This window comes from Engystomops pustulosus, chromosome 8 (genome assembly GCF_040894005.1).
Source record: "Engystomops pustulosus chromosome 8, aEngPut4.maternal, whole genome shotgun sequence".
NCBI classification, from domain to species: Eukaryota; Metazoa; Chordata; class Amphibia; order Anura; family Leptodactylidae; genus Engystomops; species Engystomops pustulosus.
Window position 1 is genome coordinate 27,496,539 of NC_092418.1, and position 17,226 is coordinate 27,513,764.

Consider the following 17,226-nt stretch of genomic DNA (forward strand, 5'->3'; position numbering starts at 1 on the left):
ACATCCCCATACATGAGCCAACCGCTGCAGAACATTCCCATACATGAGCCAACCGCTGCAGAACATCCCCATACATGAGCCAACCTCTGCAGAACATCCCCATACATGAGCCAACCGCTGCAGAACATCCCCATACATGAGCCAACCTCTGCAGAACATCCCCATACATGAGCCAACCGCTGCAGAACATCCCCATACACATGCCAAACGCTGCAGAACATCCCTATACAGACGCCAACCGCTGAAGAACATCCCTATACATGTGCCAGCTGCTGCAGAACATCCCATTACACACGGTGACCGCTGCAGAACATTATAATACACATTTATTAAAGTATCTGCACCAGTTATCTGGGGACTTTGCACTAGATAGAACATCTTTAGACTTTGTACATGTATTTATAACGTGTCTGCGCCAGATTTGTGTGGCGGCTGCTCTGTGTCCCACAAGACAGAAAAATCTGCACCTAAAGGGGCTGTGCACACAAATTATGTCTTGGGTCCTAGCTATTATGTGTCTAAGCTGCTGCAGAACCTCACATTAATGTAGAAATGCAGTGATGAGGGAAGATATGAGGGGATGATGTAGAGGAGTCTCAGGAGAGCTTCATAGCTGCACACAGGACACTAAGGGGTTAAGGCAGAGTCTGAGGAGACACTGGGGGAGAGTGAGCACTTAGCTCTGGCTGATTCCTGACTCCTTCTCCTCAGGTGCTGGATGTCTCCGGAGTACGTGCAGCTCTCTGGTCTCCTCTGTCTGAATCTCCCGCGCTGCTACATCCAGCCCCGGGATTGGCTGTAGGCAGACAGTTTCCTCCCCTCCCTCTCTCACACATGGAGGAGGAGGCTGGGGCAGGGAGGGAGAGGGAGGTGCCCGCCCCCGAATTAACCCCGCGGACCCTGCGCTGCTCTGCCGAATACATGAAGGGGCACAGCTACAGCATGGGGGCACAACAAGGGCCCCGGGCATACGTACAAATATGGCCCCTGGTCTTGAAAGGCATCTTAGCAGTAGCCAGATGCGGCCATTAAAAGAGCCACATCTGGTTCCCGACCCCTGCTTACAGTATAATGGCACCTGGATATATATATACACCATCTCCTTACTCAATCTATATATAGCACCCCCATTTATGAATGAGCAGTACCCCTGCTATAGAGGACCACTCACTATACAATACCCCCCCCCCCCCCACCAAACCATGGCCCATTTCATCTCTACAGCGACCTACTTTATCCAAAGCCACCCCTCTATACAGCCCCCATCTACCCCCTAAATACAGTCCCCACATCCACTAAACATTGGCTCTATACATGTACTACACCTCACCCCCCCATCCTCTATACATGTACTACACCTCACCTCCATCCTCTATACATGTACTACACCTCACCCCCCATCCTCTATACATGTACTACACCTCACCCCCATCCTCTATACATGTACTACACCTCACCCCCCATCCTCTATACATGTACTACACCTCACCCCCATCCTCTATACATGTACTACACCTCACCCCCCATCCTCTATACATGTACTACACCTCACCGCCCATCCTCTATACATGTACTACACCTCATCCCCCCATCCTCTATACATGTACTACACCTCACCCCCATCCTCTATACATGTACTACACCTCACCTCCATCCTCTATACATGTACTACACCTCACCCCCATCCTCTATACATGTACTACACCTCACCCCCATCCTCTATACATGTACTACACCTCACCCCCCATCCTCTATACATGTACTACACCTCACCCCCCATCCTCTATACATGTACTACACCTCACCCCCATCCTCTATACATGTACTACACCTCACCCCCCATCCTCTATACATGTACTACACCTCACCCCCCCATCCTCTATACATGTACTACACCTCACCCCCATCCTCTATACATGTACTACACCTCACCCCCCATCCTCTATACATGTACTACACCTCACCCCCCCCATCCTCTATACATGATCTACACCTCACCCCCCATCCTCTATACATGTACTACACCTCACCCCCATCCTCTATACATGTACTACACCTCACCCCCATCCTCTATACATGTACTACACCTCACCCCCCATCCTCTATACATGTACTACACCTCACCCCCCCATCCTCTATACATGATCTACACCTCACCCCCCATCCTCTATACATGTACTACACCTCACCTCCATCCTCTATACATGTACTACACCTCACCCCCATCCTCTATACATGTACTACACCTCACCCCCATCCTCTATACATGTACTACACCTCACCCCCATCCTCTATACATGATCTACACCTCACCCCCATCCTCTATACATGATCTACACCTCACCCCATCCTCTATACATGTACTACACCTCACCCCCATCCTCTATACATGATCTACACCCCACCCCCCATCCTCTATACATGTACTACACCTCACCCCCCATCCTCTATACATGTACTACACCTCACCCCCATCCTCTATACATGTACTACACCTCACCCCCCCCATCCTCTATACATGTACTACACCTCACCCCCATCCTCTATACATGATCTACACCTCACCCCCATCCTCTATACATGTACTACACCTCACCCCCATCCTCTATACATGTACTACACCTCACCCCCATCCTCTATACATGTACTACACCTCACCCCCATCCTCTATACATGTACTACACCTCACCCTCCATCCTCTATACATGATCTACACCTCTCCCCCCATCCTCTATACATGTACTACACCTCACCCCCCCATCCTCTATACATGTACTACACCTCACCCCCCATCCTCTATACATGTACTACACCTCACCTCCATCCTCTATACATGTACTACACCTCACCCCCATCCTCTATACATGATCTACACCTCACCCCCATCCTCTATACATGTACTACACCTCACCCCCCATCCTCTATACATGTACTACACCTCACCCCCCATCCTCTATACATGTACTACACCTCACCCCACATCCTCTATACATGTACTACACCTCACCCCCCCATCCTCTATACATGTACTACACCTCACCCCCATCCTCTATACATGTACTACACCTCACCCCCATCCTCTATACATGATCTACACCTCACCCCCATCCCCTATACATGTACTACACCTCACCCCATCCTCTATACATGATCTACACCTCACCCACATCCTCTATACATGTACTACACCTCACCCCCATCCTCTATACATGTACTACACCTCACCCCCATCCTCTATACATGTACTACACCTCACCCCCATCCTCTATACATGTACTACACCTCACCCCCCATCCTCTATACATGTACTACACCTCACCCCCCATCCTCTATACATGTACTACACCTCACCCCCATCCTCTATACATGTACTACACCTCACCCCCATCCTCTATACATCATCTACACCTCACCCCCACCCTCTATACATGTACTACACCTCACCCCCCATCCTCTATACATGATCTACACCTCACCCCCATCCTCTATACATGATCTACACCTCAACCCCCATCCTCTATACATGTACTACACCTCACCCCCATCCTCTATACATGTACTACACCTCACCCCCATCCTCTATACATCATCTACACCTCACCCCCACCCTCTATACATGTACTACACCTCACCCCCCATCCTCTATACATTATCTACACCTCACCCCTATCCTCTATACATGATCTACACCTCAACCCCCCATCCTCTATACATGTACTACACCTCACCCCCATCCTCTATACATGTACTACACCTCACCCCCATCCTCTATACATGATCTACACCTCACCCCCCATCCTCTATACATGTACTACACCTCACCCCCCATCCTCTATACATGATCTACACCTCACCCCCATCCTCTATACATGTACTACACCTCACCCCCCATCCTCTATACATGATCTACACCTCACCCCCCATCCTCTATACATGTACTACACCTCACCCCCATCCTCTATACATGTACTACACCTCACCCCCATCCTCTATACATGATCTACACCTCACCCCACATCCTCTATACATGTACTACACCTCACCCCCCATCCTCTATACATGTACTACACCTCACCCCCATCCTCTATACATGATCTACACCTCACCCCCATCCTCTATACATGTACTACACCTCACCCCACATCCTCTATACATGTACTACACCTCACCCCCCCATCCTCTATACATGTACTACACCTCACCCCCATCCTCTATACATGATCTACACCTCACCCCCCATCCTCTATACATGTACTACACCTCACCCCACATCCTCTATACATGTACTACACCTCACCCCCCCATCCTCTATACATGTACTACACCTCACCCCCATCCTCTATACATGTACTACACCTCACCCCCATCCTCTATACATGATCTACACCTCACCCCCATCCCCTATACATGTACTACACCTCACCCCATCCTCTATACATGATCTACACCTCACCCACATCCTCTATACATGTACTACACCTCACCCCCATCCTCTATACATGTACTACACCTCACCCCCATCCTCTATACATGTACTACACCTCACCCCCATCCTCTATACATGTACTACACCTCACCCCCCATCCTCTATACATGTACTACACCTCACCCCCCATCCTCTATACATGTACTACACCTCACCCCCATCCTCTATACATGTACTACACCTCACCCCCATCCTCTATACATCATCTACACCTCACCCCCACCCTCTATACATGTACTACACCTCACCCCCCATCCTCTATACATGATCTACACCTCACCCCCATCCTCTATACATGATCTACACCTCAACCCCCATCCTCTATACATGTACTACACCTCACCCCCATCCTCTATACATGTACTACACCTCACCCCCATCCTCTATACATCATCTACACCTCACCCCCACCCTCTATACATGTACTACACCTCACCCCCCATCCTCTATACATTATCTACACCTCACCCCTATCCTCTATACATGATCTACACCTCAACCCCCCATCCTCTATACATGTACTACACCTCACCCCCATCCTCTATACATGTACTACACCTCACCCCCATCCTCTATACATGATCTACACCTCACCCCCCATCCTCTATACATGTACTACACCTCACCCCCCATCCTCTATACATGATCTACACCTCACCCCCATCCTCTATACATGTACTACACCTCACCCCCCATCCTCTATACATGATCTACACCTCACCTCCCATCCTCTATACATGATCTACACCTCACCTCCCATCCTCTATACATGTACTACACCTCACCCCCCATCCTCTATACATGATCTACACCTCACCCCCATCCTCTATACATGATCTACACCTCACCCCCATCCTCTATACATGTACTACACCTCATCCCCCATCCTCTATACATGTACTACACCTCACCCCCATCCTCTATACATGTACTACACCTCACCCCCATCCTCTATACATGATCTACACCTCACCCCCCATCCTCTATACATGTACTACACCTCACCCCCATCCTCTATACATGATCTACACCTCACCCCCATCCTCTATACATTATCTACACCTCACCCCTATCCTCTATACATGATCTACACCTCACCCCCCATCCTCTATACATGATCTACACCTCAACCCCCCCCCCCCCCCCCGTCCTTTATATACTTCCCTTTTTCACTATACAGGGGCTTCATACACACTGGCTGGCTGGCTTTATATATAAATTACACCCCCTCCAATCTATACAGTGTCTATATATTACTTTTACCCCACTCCCACCCCACCCTTGCAGTGGCTGTAAACATAAATAACCTCCCCCCCATACAGTGGTTGCCTCAATATATACAAATGACACCCCATCCCCTATACAGTGGATGTATATATATATATACACACACATTACACCCTCCTTTCTCCTTTATAACAGTAAAATAATAAAAGTTCCCTCATCTTTCCAGACAATCCCCCGCTGGCTGACAGCCCGGCTCTTCTCCTCCTGCAGTGTGGAGACACAGACGCCCCATCTATGAGTGATAGATTGTCCGCCTGTGGAGGACAGAAGGTGCAGGTATTGGTGCCGCACAGTGTCATTTACTTTGTGCATGTTAGTTTGGTGCTGCTAACAGCCTTTATCAGCCCCATAATTAGTAGCTGATACCTGTGGGGCCCCTGAGGCCCCATAGACTCTACCAGGCCTGGAGTGATAGGAGAGGGAGCACAGGGTGCAGCACAGCTCCTGTGCACATTGGGGCTCATTTACTAAGGCCCCGATTCGCGTTTTCCCATCTTGTTACCCGAATATTTCCGATTTGCGACAATTTTCCCTGAATTGCCACCGCAGAGAACAAGCAGCTGGATCACGAAGGGACCGGGTAAGTAAATCTGCCCCATTGTGCGACTCTCCCTCCTGCTCAACCTGCCCCTGAACCATCGGATGGCCAAACTGCCCCTGTCATTCACAGATTATTTATATCTATTGGTGATGGGTTGTTTGCGAACGAGCCGGCACAAAGAGCCAGCTAATTTGCGTGAACAACTAGAGCCGGCTCTCACCAGTGAGCTGATGGCTCACTAAACCCCTCCCCTAAACTGGTCACCACGCCCCCTTTAACCTGATAATATCGGTTAAAAGTGGAGTGGTGCGGGCCGCCTGACTGGCCTGCGGCTTCCTATTATATATTCAGGAGCCATAAGAACCGGCTCTTCTTAGTGAGCGGAGCCTAATGAAGAGCCGGAATATCTATCTGTGTGAGAAAGACCCTCACACGGCCGCATTAGATATCTTCAGCATCTCATGAGCACCTGCCACCAAGCAAAACTTCAACTACCGGCTCCCAGGCACTGGCAGGCTCCGGACCAGGACTGACACTAAAAGAGGACTATCCACTTCGCGCAGAACAAGTCTCCGCCCAGAGACCTAGTGCTACGAGATTCTGCTACTCTCAGCCCCTGAGCATATGGGATCTGATATAGTAGATTTCCGTAACTGTGTCCTGTTACTCCAAACATCAGATGCGGAGAGGCCCGGAATATGGGAGACCGTAGTGTTGTATTGTGATGGCGCATCTACTGCCCTGAGATGAATGGAGGGGAACTTTCATTAAAAATCAACACTGTTACTCCATTTGGTAGAGGAACCAGTGTCGGCAGGGCCGGCTCCAGGTTTCAGTGGGCCCCTGGGCGACAGTGCCTCACTGGGCCCCTTAGCAGTGAACTCATGTGGTGGCATTAAAAATGCAGAACCTTAAGATACCAATATTAATATACACCCCCCAGTCAGGCTCCATTAATTAATATACACCCCTCCCCAGCCAGAATACAGTAATAAATATACCCTCCAGGCTCCATTATTAATATAGCCCCCCCCCACCCAGGCTCCATTAATTAATATATTTCCACCACACCCCAAGCTCCATTAATTAATATACACACCCCCCCCACCACACCACCCTCCATTAATTAATATACCCTGCAGAAAGGCTCCATTAATTAATATACCCCCCCCCCCAGGCTCCATCAATTAATATGCCCCGCAAACAGGCTCTATGAATTAATAAAAAAAACACATTAAAAGTGACCAGATAATAATAATAAACGCTAACTTACCTGAAGCGTTGCACACATCTTCTACATCTTCCAAGTGACAGCAGTGTCTACCGTGCAGCAGCAGGCTGCGTCCTGCACAGTATTAGACGCTACGCGCCGATGCACTTATTTTGTGTGAGGGTCCACTTGCGGTGCCGCCCCCTGTGAGTACGGCGCTTCTCTCAATTGCATCGGCGAAGTATGCCGATGTAATTGAGCTTACTTATGCTGCCAGTTTGTGCCGTGGGCCCCTCTGGGACCCCTGCGGCACCGGCACTTGCCCGGGTAAGCCGGGTGCTGGCGCCGGCCATGAGTGTCGGTACCAGCACTGGGCATATCTGGGCAAGTACCGGGGCCCAGGGCTGCTGGGGGGCCACATAAGGCTGTACATGAGGACTCCAAGGGGGAGGGGGGCTATATCTAATAAATCCATAGTGTAATGGATGTAACCATGTAATGATTGGGATGATAAACTAGGGAATATTTTAGGGAACAGGAGACAGATTTACTTTCTGAATTTTTATTGCCGCCATGTGAGCTCACTGCAAAGGGGCCACTGACGCTGTGTCGCCCGATTTTTTATCAGGGTTTTTTACAGTAATAATCCCTTCCCATCCATCTCCTTTCTTCCCATTGTCTCCCCCCCTCCCCACTGGTTTTTTTTTGGTGTTTTTTTATGTCTGTGTTCAAAATATTTTTATCTTCTGCTTTCATAGTAGCATACATGGATTATTCTGTCCCCCTGTGTGGGGAATGACTGTTCAGCTTCTCTTGATAATCTGTCCACCAATAAAATCCTTTGAAAACTAAAAACACCAACTGTTCGGGCCCCACCTCACCTGCACCCGTCTCCCGATCTTTCTTAGCAAAAACGAACACGCTCAGCCCATGGAAATTGAATTTTTATCTTAGTTCGATTCCACTGACTCAAACACTTTGCATAAGAGAGATGTCCTTACATTAAAATATTTTAAATGATGCAAGGACTCCCTGTCTAACAAGCAACCTGGAGCACTGTTCCTGTAACAGTTCTTACACCACTGCAGTTCAGCCACCTGATAAGGCGTCCATGCATCATATTTCTGTATGATACAAGGATTCTATACAAAGTGTTCAGTCCGTGGGATGAAACCAACATTCAGATCCGTTTATACAGGCTGAACAGACTCCCTGTCTGCTAGTTGAACTGGAGCACCAGTAGTGTAACAGTTCTTACAGTGCAGGTGCTGCAATTCAACTACCAGAAAGGGAGTCCTTGCATCATAGTTATGTATGATACAAGGACTCCTTTCCTATGCAAAGTGTTCAGTCCGTGGCATGAGACCAATATACGGGTCCATTTACACATTGGTCTGCAACCGGCCTTATTCTCTACACCTCTGTCTACTACAGCAAAAGGACCTCCTGCAAAAGGACCTCCTGCATAAGGACCTCTCTGAAGTGTGTCGCACTCTCCTTTATGCATGACACATAGCTAGACATCTCCACCTATACACTGCTTAATGGCATCTTTCTTCTATAACTGCATCTTGGTCATAGAAAGAAGTGCCACAAGCCTCTTACCACCCAAACATAAGGCCCAAATCCTGGTGGTCCAAGAACTGCAATCCTGAGCTTTTCACACACTCTCGATCTCCTATATACCCAACACTGATCCCCCTGCAACCAGTCTTTAAAGGGGATTGCCACTTTTACTTAAGTTGTCCATGTGGCTTTACTGTCTGAATGTTCATCAAGTGATTCAGCAGTCCTGCTACTAACTTTTGTGCTGTGTGCAGATTCTAGATGCTTCTTTGTTTACATGTCTGAGCTCAGCTGCATAGGAGAAGCTGCAGCAGGAGAGTTATGACTCCTGCTGCCCCACCCCTAACGGTCTCTGTCAGTGAGAAGGACTGTGATAGAGAGAGACATAGGGGCAGATTTACTTACCCGGTCCAGTCGCGATCCAGCGGCGCGTTCTAGGCGGTGGATTTGGGTCCGGCCGCGATTCACTAAGGCAGTTCCTCCGAAGTCCACCAGGTGTCGCTGCTGCGCTGAAGAGCATCGAAATGCACTGGAGTTCACCGTCGAGCGACACTTTTTTTTTAAAATGCAGCGGTTTTTCCGAATCCATCCGTTTTTTTATGGCCACGCCCCCCATTTCCGTCGCGTGCATGCCGGCGCCGATGCGCCACAATCCGATCGCGTGCACCAAAATCCTGGGGCAATACAGGGAAAATCTGCGCAAACGGAAAAATTCGGGTAACCCGTCGCAAAAACGCAAATCGGGCCCTTACTAAATGACCCCCATTGTGAAAGGTGCCATGAGGATGGCCTAGAGCAGTGAGAGAGGAAGCTGTGTATATATGCAGGGGGCAGCATGGTGAGAACAGGGAAAGGCTCAAGGTCTCAAAGGAGGCAAAGACACAGCTACATACACATGTCTAATGGAAGATGTTTATTGAAAAGTGCCCAATCCAGTTAAAAGGCTCCTAACTACCACTAGTTAAACCAGAACCCTTCACAGTCTTGTATCCACATTACATGAAATGACATCCACTCAGGGGTTAACCTAAACTCTCTGCTACCTGAGGCAAACTACAGAACAGTGCCCCCTCCACTCAATCCTGAAATCTCAAACCCATGCTTCCATCTGGTGAGAAGAAAAGCTATTTTTAGGCGTCAGGTCCTGCTTTGTACAAGGTGACTGCACCCCTGATGCTGCCCCCTTGTCAGTGCAGGAGCTGTTGCCTGAGGCAAGAAGCTCACCTCACCTCATGGCTGGTGCACCCCTGCGTTCTCTACATATAAATCAGGGAGAATTTGGGAATATTAAATGTACACAATCTTATCTACTATGTAATCACTGGGCGGCTCTACACTGACCACAATATCTAAGGAAAACAATCGTAATGTGCAAACAAAGCCCTCGAACAGCTGCAATTCACAAGATGAACACTAGGCGACTTCTCCAGAGGTGATTACTAAGGAAAAGATCACTTCCCTAAATGACAAAATACACCTTACACTTACAGTGTTTAAGGGTAAGATCACTTACTTACTCCTATGTATCTCTAACAGAGCAATAGATGATTTGACTAGACTTCCCCGCTAGCTAACTAGTGAGTCCATTAGAGCGTTTTCTCAGAGCAGACATTTAGAAGTGTGTGATCATTGGGGGCCTTGATAATTTCCTCATGTTTCCGAATATACAATGAATGATTACGGGTTGGAAGCAGAGAACTAAAAACCAGCGTTGAGCAGAATTGCGGGTTAGGGTCCTCCAGACCTGACTCCAAGATTCATTAGAAGTTTGGGTCCAGCCCCGGGTTCAGCTCAACATCCCCATCATTAACGCCTGCATATCTCCCAACTTTTGGGTTAGAAAAAGCTGGACATACAGTTTTTTTTTCTAAACCATGCCCATTACCCCATCCACAAGCATAGTATAATATCCACCTTAATGCCCCCACATAGTATAATATGCCCCCTTCCTGTGGCAAACCCCAGTATAGACCCATATAATGCCCCCTAATGCACCTCAGCAACATATAATGCCAGCGCTTTCATTTTATTTTTCTTTACATTTGCTCCTCCCCTTTTATTTATCTCCCTAAACTTATAATGCTCAAACTTTCTGTACTCCTACCCCCTCCCCTCTCCCCCTCACATTGTGGCCCCTGTCTCCAACATTGTAGCCCCTTTCTTCCTCTGTCGGAGCAGTGCAGGGGGCACCCGATTCATGAAGAACATGTGCCAGTAATCCTGGATCTGGCGCCCCCTGCACACTACACTGGTAACTGCACCTAGCGCAGTTTGCACTAGTTTTAATAAATGTGGGGCATCTAGGGTCTGCACACAGCACAACATTAAGTAGGATACACCCGTAGGTTGTTACAATCCTAGAATATAAATCCAGGATGCTTCTACTAAAAATGACACATAAGTGTGATAACACAGCCCTCCAGGACCAATACAGTACTGAGGTCTATTTCATACTGCCGAGTTCACTGTGTAAAACATGGTCTGTTGAATTTACCCCAATCAATTGACCTAAATTTCGCTTGTAATCCTGGTACAGCGGACACACACAGGAAGGTGTGAAAGTTCTAACACATCACAAAACTGTAGGGACAAAACTGCTGATAGTTTTCTTTTAACTTGCAGAAGGGGTTCACATATTTATCTGCCTCTTTAAAAAAAATTTAAATACATTTATGTGGCCACTATGACATCACTGGAGTCAGGAAACATGTGATACACTCATGATAGCCCCCACCTCAATGGTTGTTCTATAGTGACATCACTTGCACTTATGACATCACGAGGCTATAAATACGCGGAACGCGGCCGCACATTCTCAGGCTCCATATTGGATCTGTTTCCTGCTGGATCTTGTCCTAGGAGTGCGATTTTAGAAAAGACTTTGGGTTTTTTGGGGAATTGGGTATCTGGGGGAAGGAGAGGAGTAGGAGATTCGGTGACACCACATCTCACCAGAGATGTCGTCCCCTTCAGGGGAAAAGGGGGAAGACATGAAGAGGAAGAGGGAGACGGAAGAGAACGATCTACCTAAAAATAAATCCATCAAAATTAGTGATGAAGAACCGAACATCTGCGGACAGGCCTCAAACCCTGGAGGATCTAAAAACCACAGGTCCCTGTCTGACCAAAACCAAGTTCCCTCCAACCATTCCTCTGGAGGCCAGAAGAGGAAACTGGAAGAGGACGAGGAAGAGGCCAACAAAAAATGTAAGCTGGATGACAATGGAGCTGCCACCCCTATAAGCACCATCGCTCCCCGTGGACTGGCACGCTTTAATTTCATCAAAGAACTTGGCAGAGGAGGTTTTGGCTTTGTGTTCCTGGCATCAGCTAAAGATAAAAACAGCAACGTGGCCATTAAAGTGCTCAAAAAATTCAATAAAGAAAAAATCCAGCTGGAGAAGAGGGTGCTGCAGCACGTAGCCGGAAATCCCTACATATGCCGCTTATTTGCCACCTTCCAGACACCATCATTTGCATTTCTGGTTATGGAGCTCCTCCCTGGTGGTGACCTCGAGAGACTACTGGAGGCAGAGGGACCCCTTGATGTCAAGACCACCGCCCTGTGTACTGCCGAAATCATCTGCGGTCTACAACATATGCACAAGCTTGGCGTAATCCATCGGGACATAAAAACAAAGAACATCACCATCGATCACCAGGGGCACATAAGGATATGTGATTTCGGAGTGGCAGTAGAGAACATGTTCAGGGGCAAAACCACCTTTGGAGGTGCTGGAACCGCCTATTATAAATCCCCAGAAATGATCACCGGTGGCCCCGTTGGTTCCTCTTCCGATTGGTGGTCGTTCGGAGTTTTGCTGTTCCGGCTACTTACCAATGAATACCCATTTGGAACATGCAGGACAATGCGGCAACTTAAGGATGTGGTTGTGGCAGGAGATCCCAGATTCCCAGACAATTTCACCACCGAGACCAAGGACATAATAACGAACCTGCTCAGCAAACAGCAACTCAAGCGTCTGGGATATTGTGGAGACATACACCAGCACCCATTTTATGCTGAAATAGACTGGGAGAGAGTAGAGGCAAAGGCCATAGATCCTCCTTTTCCACCCTGGATGGACACCAGCCCTCCCGCCAGCCTGCCCTCCGACCTGCCCTTCTTACAGGACCAAGAAGGTGACCGCTGTCCTCCTGAAGCCAAGACCATCCCGGACTTCTCCTATGAAGATCCTGACTGGCTCCTCCAGCAAGAGAGCTAAATCTTATATACCTCCGACCACCGAGTGTAATATGGCGCCCTATATGTCATCAGAGGCAGCGCCACTATCATCCCCATCATCACCTTCCCTCATCATCACCATCCCCCATCATCACCTTCCCTAATCATCACTCCCAATATTGATCCAATAAATTGATGGCGTCGCCTTCATGAGGAGCCACCTCATCATCCCCGGCTTCATCACTACAGTCATCACCATGGAGGTACAGTGCTCTATCATGTACACTGCTTTATATTCTGTGTTACCTGCTTGTATATTTGTGCACTTCTGTGTCTCTCACTAGTAGTTGCCCGTAGTAACAATGATATGTCAGCACAGAGCACAGCAGGGTTAGCGCTGTGCACATCACTATAGTCCTGTAACCTGTGGTAATGGTCCCTCTTCATAGTGATTCTGGGATTTCGGGTGTAATGTCCCCTCATACAATCTTGTAGTGATGCAGTTTTCTCTCTTTCCGTCTTCCTGCAGTCTCCGGGATCCTCCAGCTTTTCCGGCTCTCAGCACCGCGATTCCTGCCGTCTGCAGCCATGATAATAGGAGGAGCACAGAGACCCCGGCCATACAGCGGCATCACCCCAACCTCTCCTGCTAGGAGTATACTGGGTCATAATAAACGCTTCTCATTTATTTATTCATCACTCATGTCTGATGTCTGGATTATTCCTGATGTGATGAGCGGCTGTGTGTGTGTTATGGGGGGGCATGCTGCGGCTATGGGGGTTCATGAGATACTGGGGATCAGCACTGCACCCCCTCCCAGGGCCAGAACAAGGTATTTTGGTGCACTAGGTAGTCAAGACAAATGGTTCCCCCTTTGTTTAGATTCAGAGTGATGCCACACATGGCATTTTGAACCCGTTTTGGTCCGTTATAATATACGCATGCATTTTTGACCAGTTTTAATTAAGATAATTGGTAAAACCTGTCAAAAACGGATGCATTTTTTAACGGACTACTTAAAAACGGACCAAAAACGGGTTCAAAACGCCATGTGTGGCATCACCCTCAGGGTCCCAGAGGCATGGAGCACATGATTTAGGATGGGGCCCCCCAGCTCGGCAGCTGATGTGGGGCCCCCTCCCACACACAAAGATACCACATAGTTATACTATGCTGTAGAGTGTAACATACAACATAGTTATACACATAACTACATAGTTAGAGTCTAGAGATACTAGAAACGATCTTTAGTTTCCGATTGGTTCATAAATTCCTACCTGCTGGTTACTAAACCAATTCCAATTCTGGTCCATGACAAACCAAAAAATATACTACTGCCATGCTACAATTTCCAAATGATCCACACAAACTGCGACCCACAGCAACAAAGTAAAATACCAACATCCTGATAATGAGCACGAGACTCTATACACAGACCAGAAATACCAATAATTACCAAATATAAACTCCCCTTACTGATGATCTTTACCGCCATATTGTTATTATACACACACCACCGAGCAGCGGGCAATATCACTAATGACACCTCTGTACAAGCCCAAATAATAACTTTACATCATGATTATCACCACTACATAATGACTGAGTAATACTGCAATACTATATGATAACCTACACACAGGCCAGTATCTACCGCCATATAGAGACCATATAGTAGTAGATACCGGTCCTGCACAGAGGCCGCAGTGTAATACAATGACTTACAGGTGATGTCCCTGATGTTGTCTCTTCCCTTCTGTCTGATCTTCCAGGAGACTTCTTCCAGCCATGACTCATCTCTGCGGGTTTATAAAATAGACATGATTAGCATCATCCTATATACTTCTCACACCCGACCCCCATATATAACCTCACACTACAACTGACCACACTGTACCCCTACATATATCATATATACCCCTCACACCACAACTGACCACAATGTACCCCACATATATCATATATACCACTCACACCACAACTGACCACACTGTACCCCTACATATATCATATACACCCCTTACACCACAACTGACCACACTGTGCCCCCACATATCAAATATACCCCTCACATCACAAATGACCACACTGTACCCCCACATATATCATATATACCCTTCACACCACAACTTATCAAACCATACCCTTATATATCATATATACCCCTCATACCACAACTGACCACATTGTAACCCACGCATATATCATATACACTCACCGGCTACTTTATTAGGTACACCTGTCCAACTGCTCGTTAACTCTTAATTTCTAATCAGCCAATCAAATGGCGGCAACTCAGTGCATTTAGGCATGTAGACATGGTCAAGACAATCTCCTGCAGTTCAAACCGAGCATCAGTATGGGGAAGAAAGGTGATTTGATGCCTTTGAACGTGGCATGGTTGTTGGTGCCAGAAGGGCTGGTCTGAGTATTTCAGAAACTGCTGATCTACTGGGATTTTCACGCACAACCATCTCTAGGGTTTACAGAGAATGGTCCGAAAAAGAAAAAACATCCAGTGAGCAGCAGTTCTGTGGGCGGAAATGCCTTGTTGATGTCAGAGGTCAGAGGAGAATGGGCAGACTGGTTCGAGCTGATAGAAAGGCAACAGCAGAGGTCGCACTAACATTTTTCCAGAAGGGTAAAAATACTCCTCTCACCATTTTTGAGGAGTATTTTTACCCGAGGAGGAGTATGAAAATTTCGGTAGCACACTGCGCACACAGCACACACTACACTCACACACTGCGCACACACTACACTCACACACTGCGCACACAGCACACACTACACTCACACACTGCGCACACACTACACTCACACACTGCGCACACAGCACACACTACACTCACACACTGCGCACACAGCACACACTACACTCACACACTGCGCACACTACACACTACACACTACACTGCGCACACTACACTCACACACTGCGCACACTACACACTACACTCACACACTGCGCACACAGCGCACACTACACTCACACACTGCGCACACTACACACTACACTCACACACTGCGCACACAGCACACACTACACTCACACACTGCGCACACTACACACTACACTCACACACTGCGCACACAGCACACACTACACTCACACACTGCGCACACAGCACACACTACACACTACACTGCGCACACTACACTCACACACTGCGCACACTACACACTACACTCACACACTGCGCACACAGCACACACTACACTCACACACTGCGCACACAGCACACACTACACTCACACACTGCGCACACACTACACTCACACACTGCGCACACAGCACACACTACACTCACACACTGCGCACACACTACACTCACACACTGCGCACACAGCACACACTACACTCACACACACTGCGCACACTACACTCACACACTGCGCACACAGCACACACTACACTCACACACTGCGCACACAGCACACACTTCACTCACACACTGCGCACACAGCACACACTTCACTCACACACTGCGCACACAGCACACACTACACTCACACACACTACACTCACACACTGCGCACACACTACACTCACACACTGCGCACACAGCACACACTACACTCACACACTGCGCACACAGCACACACTACACTCACACACTGCGCACACAGCACACACTACACACTACACTGCGCACACTACACTCACACACTGCGCACACTACACACTACTCACACACTGCGCACACAGCACACACTACACTCACACAGCACACACTACACTCACACACTGCGCACACAGCACACACACTACACTCACACACTGCGCACACAGCACACACTACACTCACACACAGCACACACTACACTCACACACAGCACACACTACACTCACACACAGCACACACTACACTCACACACAGCACACACTACACTCACACACAGCACACACTACACTCACACACAGCACACACTACACTCACACACTGCG

General features: G+C 48.1%; 1 protein-coding gene and 1 long non-coding RNA gene across 2 annotated transcripts in view; one reads left to right on the forward strand and one right to left on the reverse strand.

Annotated features, from left to right (window-relative positions):
• Positions 1-17,226, reverse strand: part of LOC140075014 (uncharacterized) — a 90,676-nt gene that overhangs the window by 65,270 nt on the left and 8,180 nt on the right. Inside the window, exon 2 of the long non-coding RNA XR_011849327.1 lies at positions 15,003-15,076. This is a non-coding gene — a long non-coding RNA (uncharacterized lncRNA). The remainder of the gene's footprint in view (positions 1-15,002; positions 15,077-17,226) is intronic.
• LOC140075010 (protein kinase C delta type-like) lies at positions 11,918-13,962 on the forward strand. The gene is made up of 2 exons (XM_072120427.1): positions 11,918-13,539; positions 13,806-13,962. Exon 1 carries the CDS (start codon positions 12,048-12,050, stop codon positions 13,314-13,316), a length of 1,269 nt encoding a protein of 422 aa, XP_071976528.1. The 5' UTR covers positions 11,918-12,047; the 3' UTR covers positions 13,317-13,539; positions 13,806-13,962.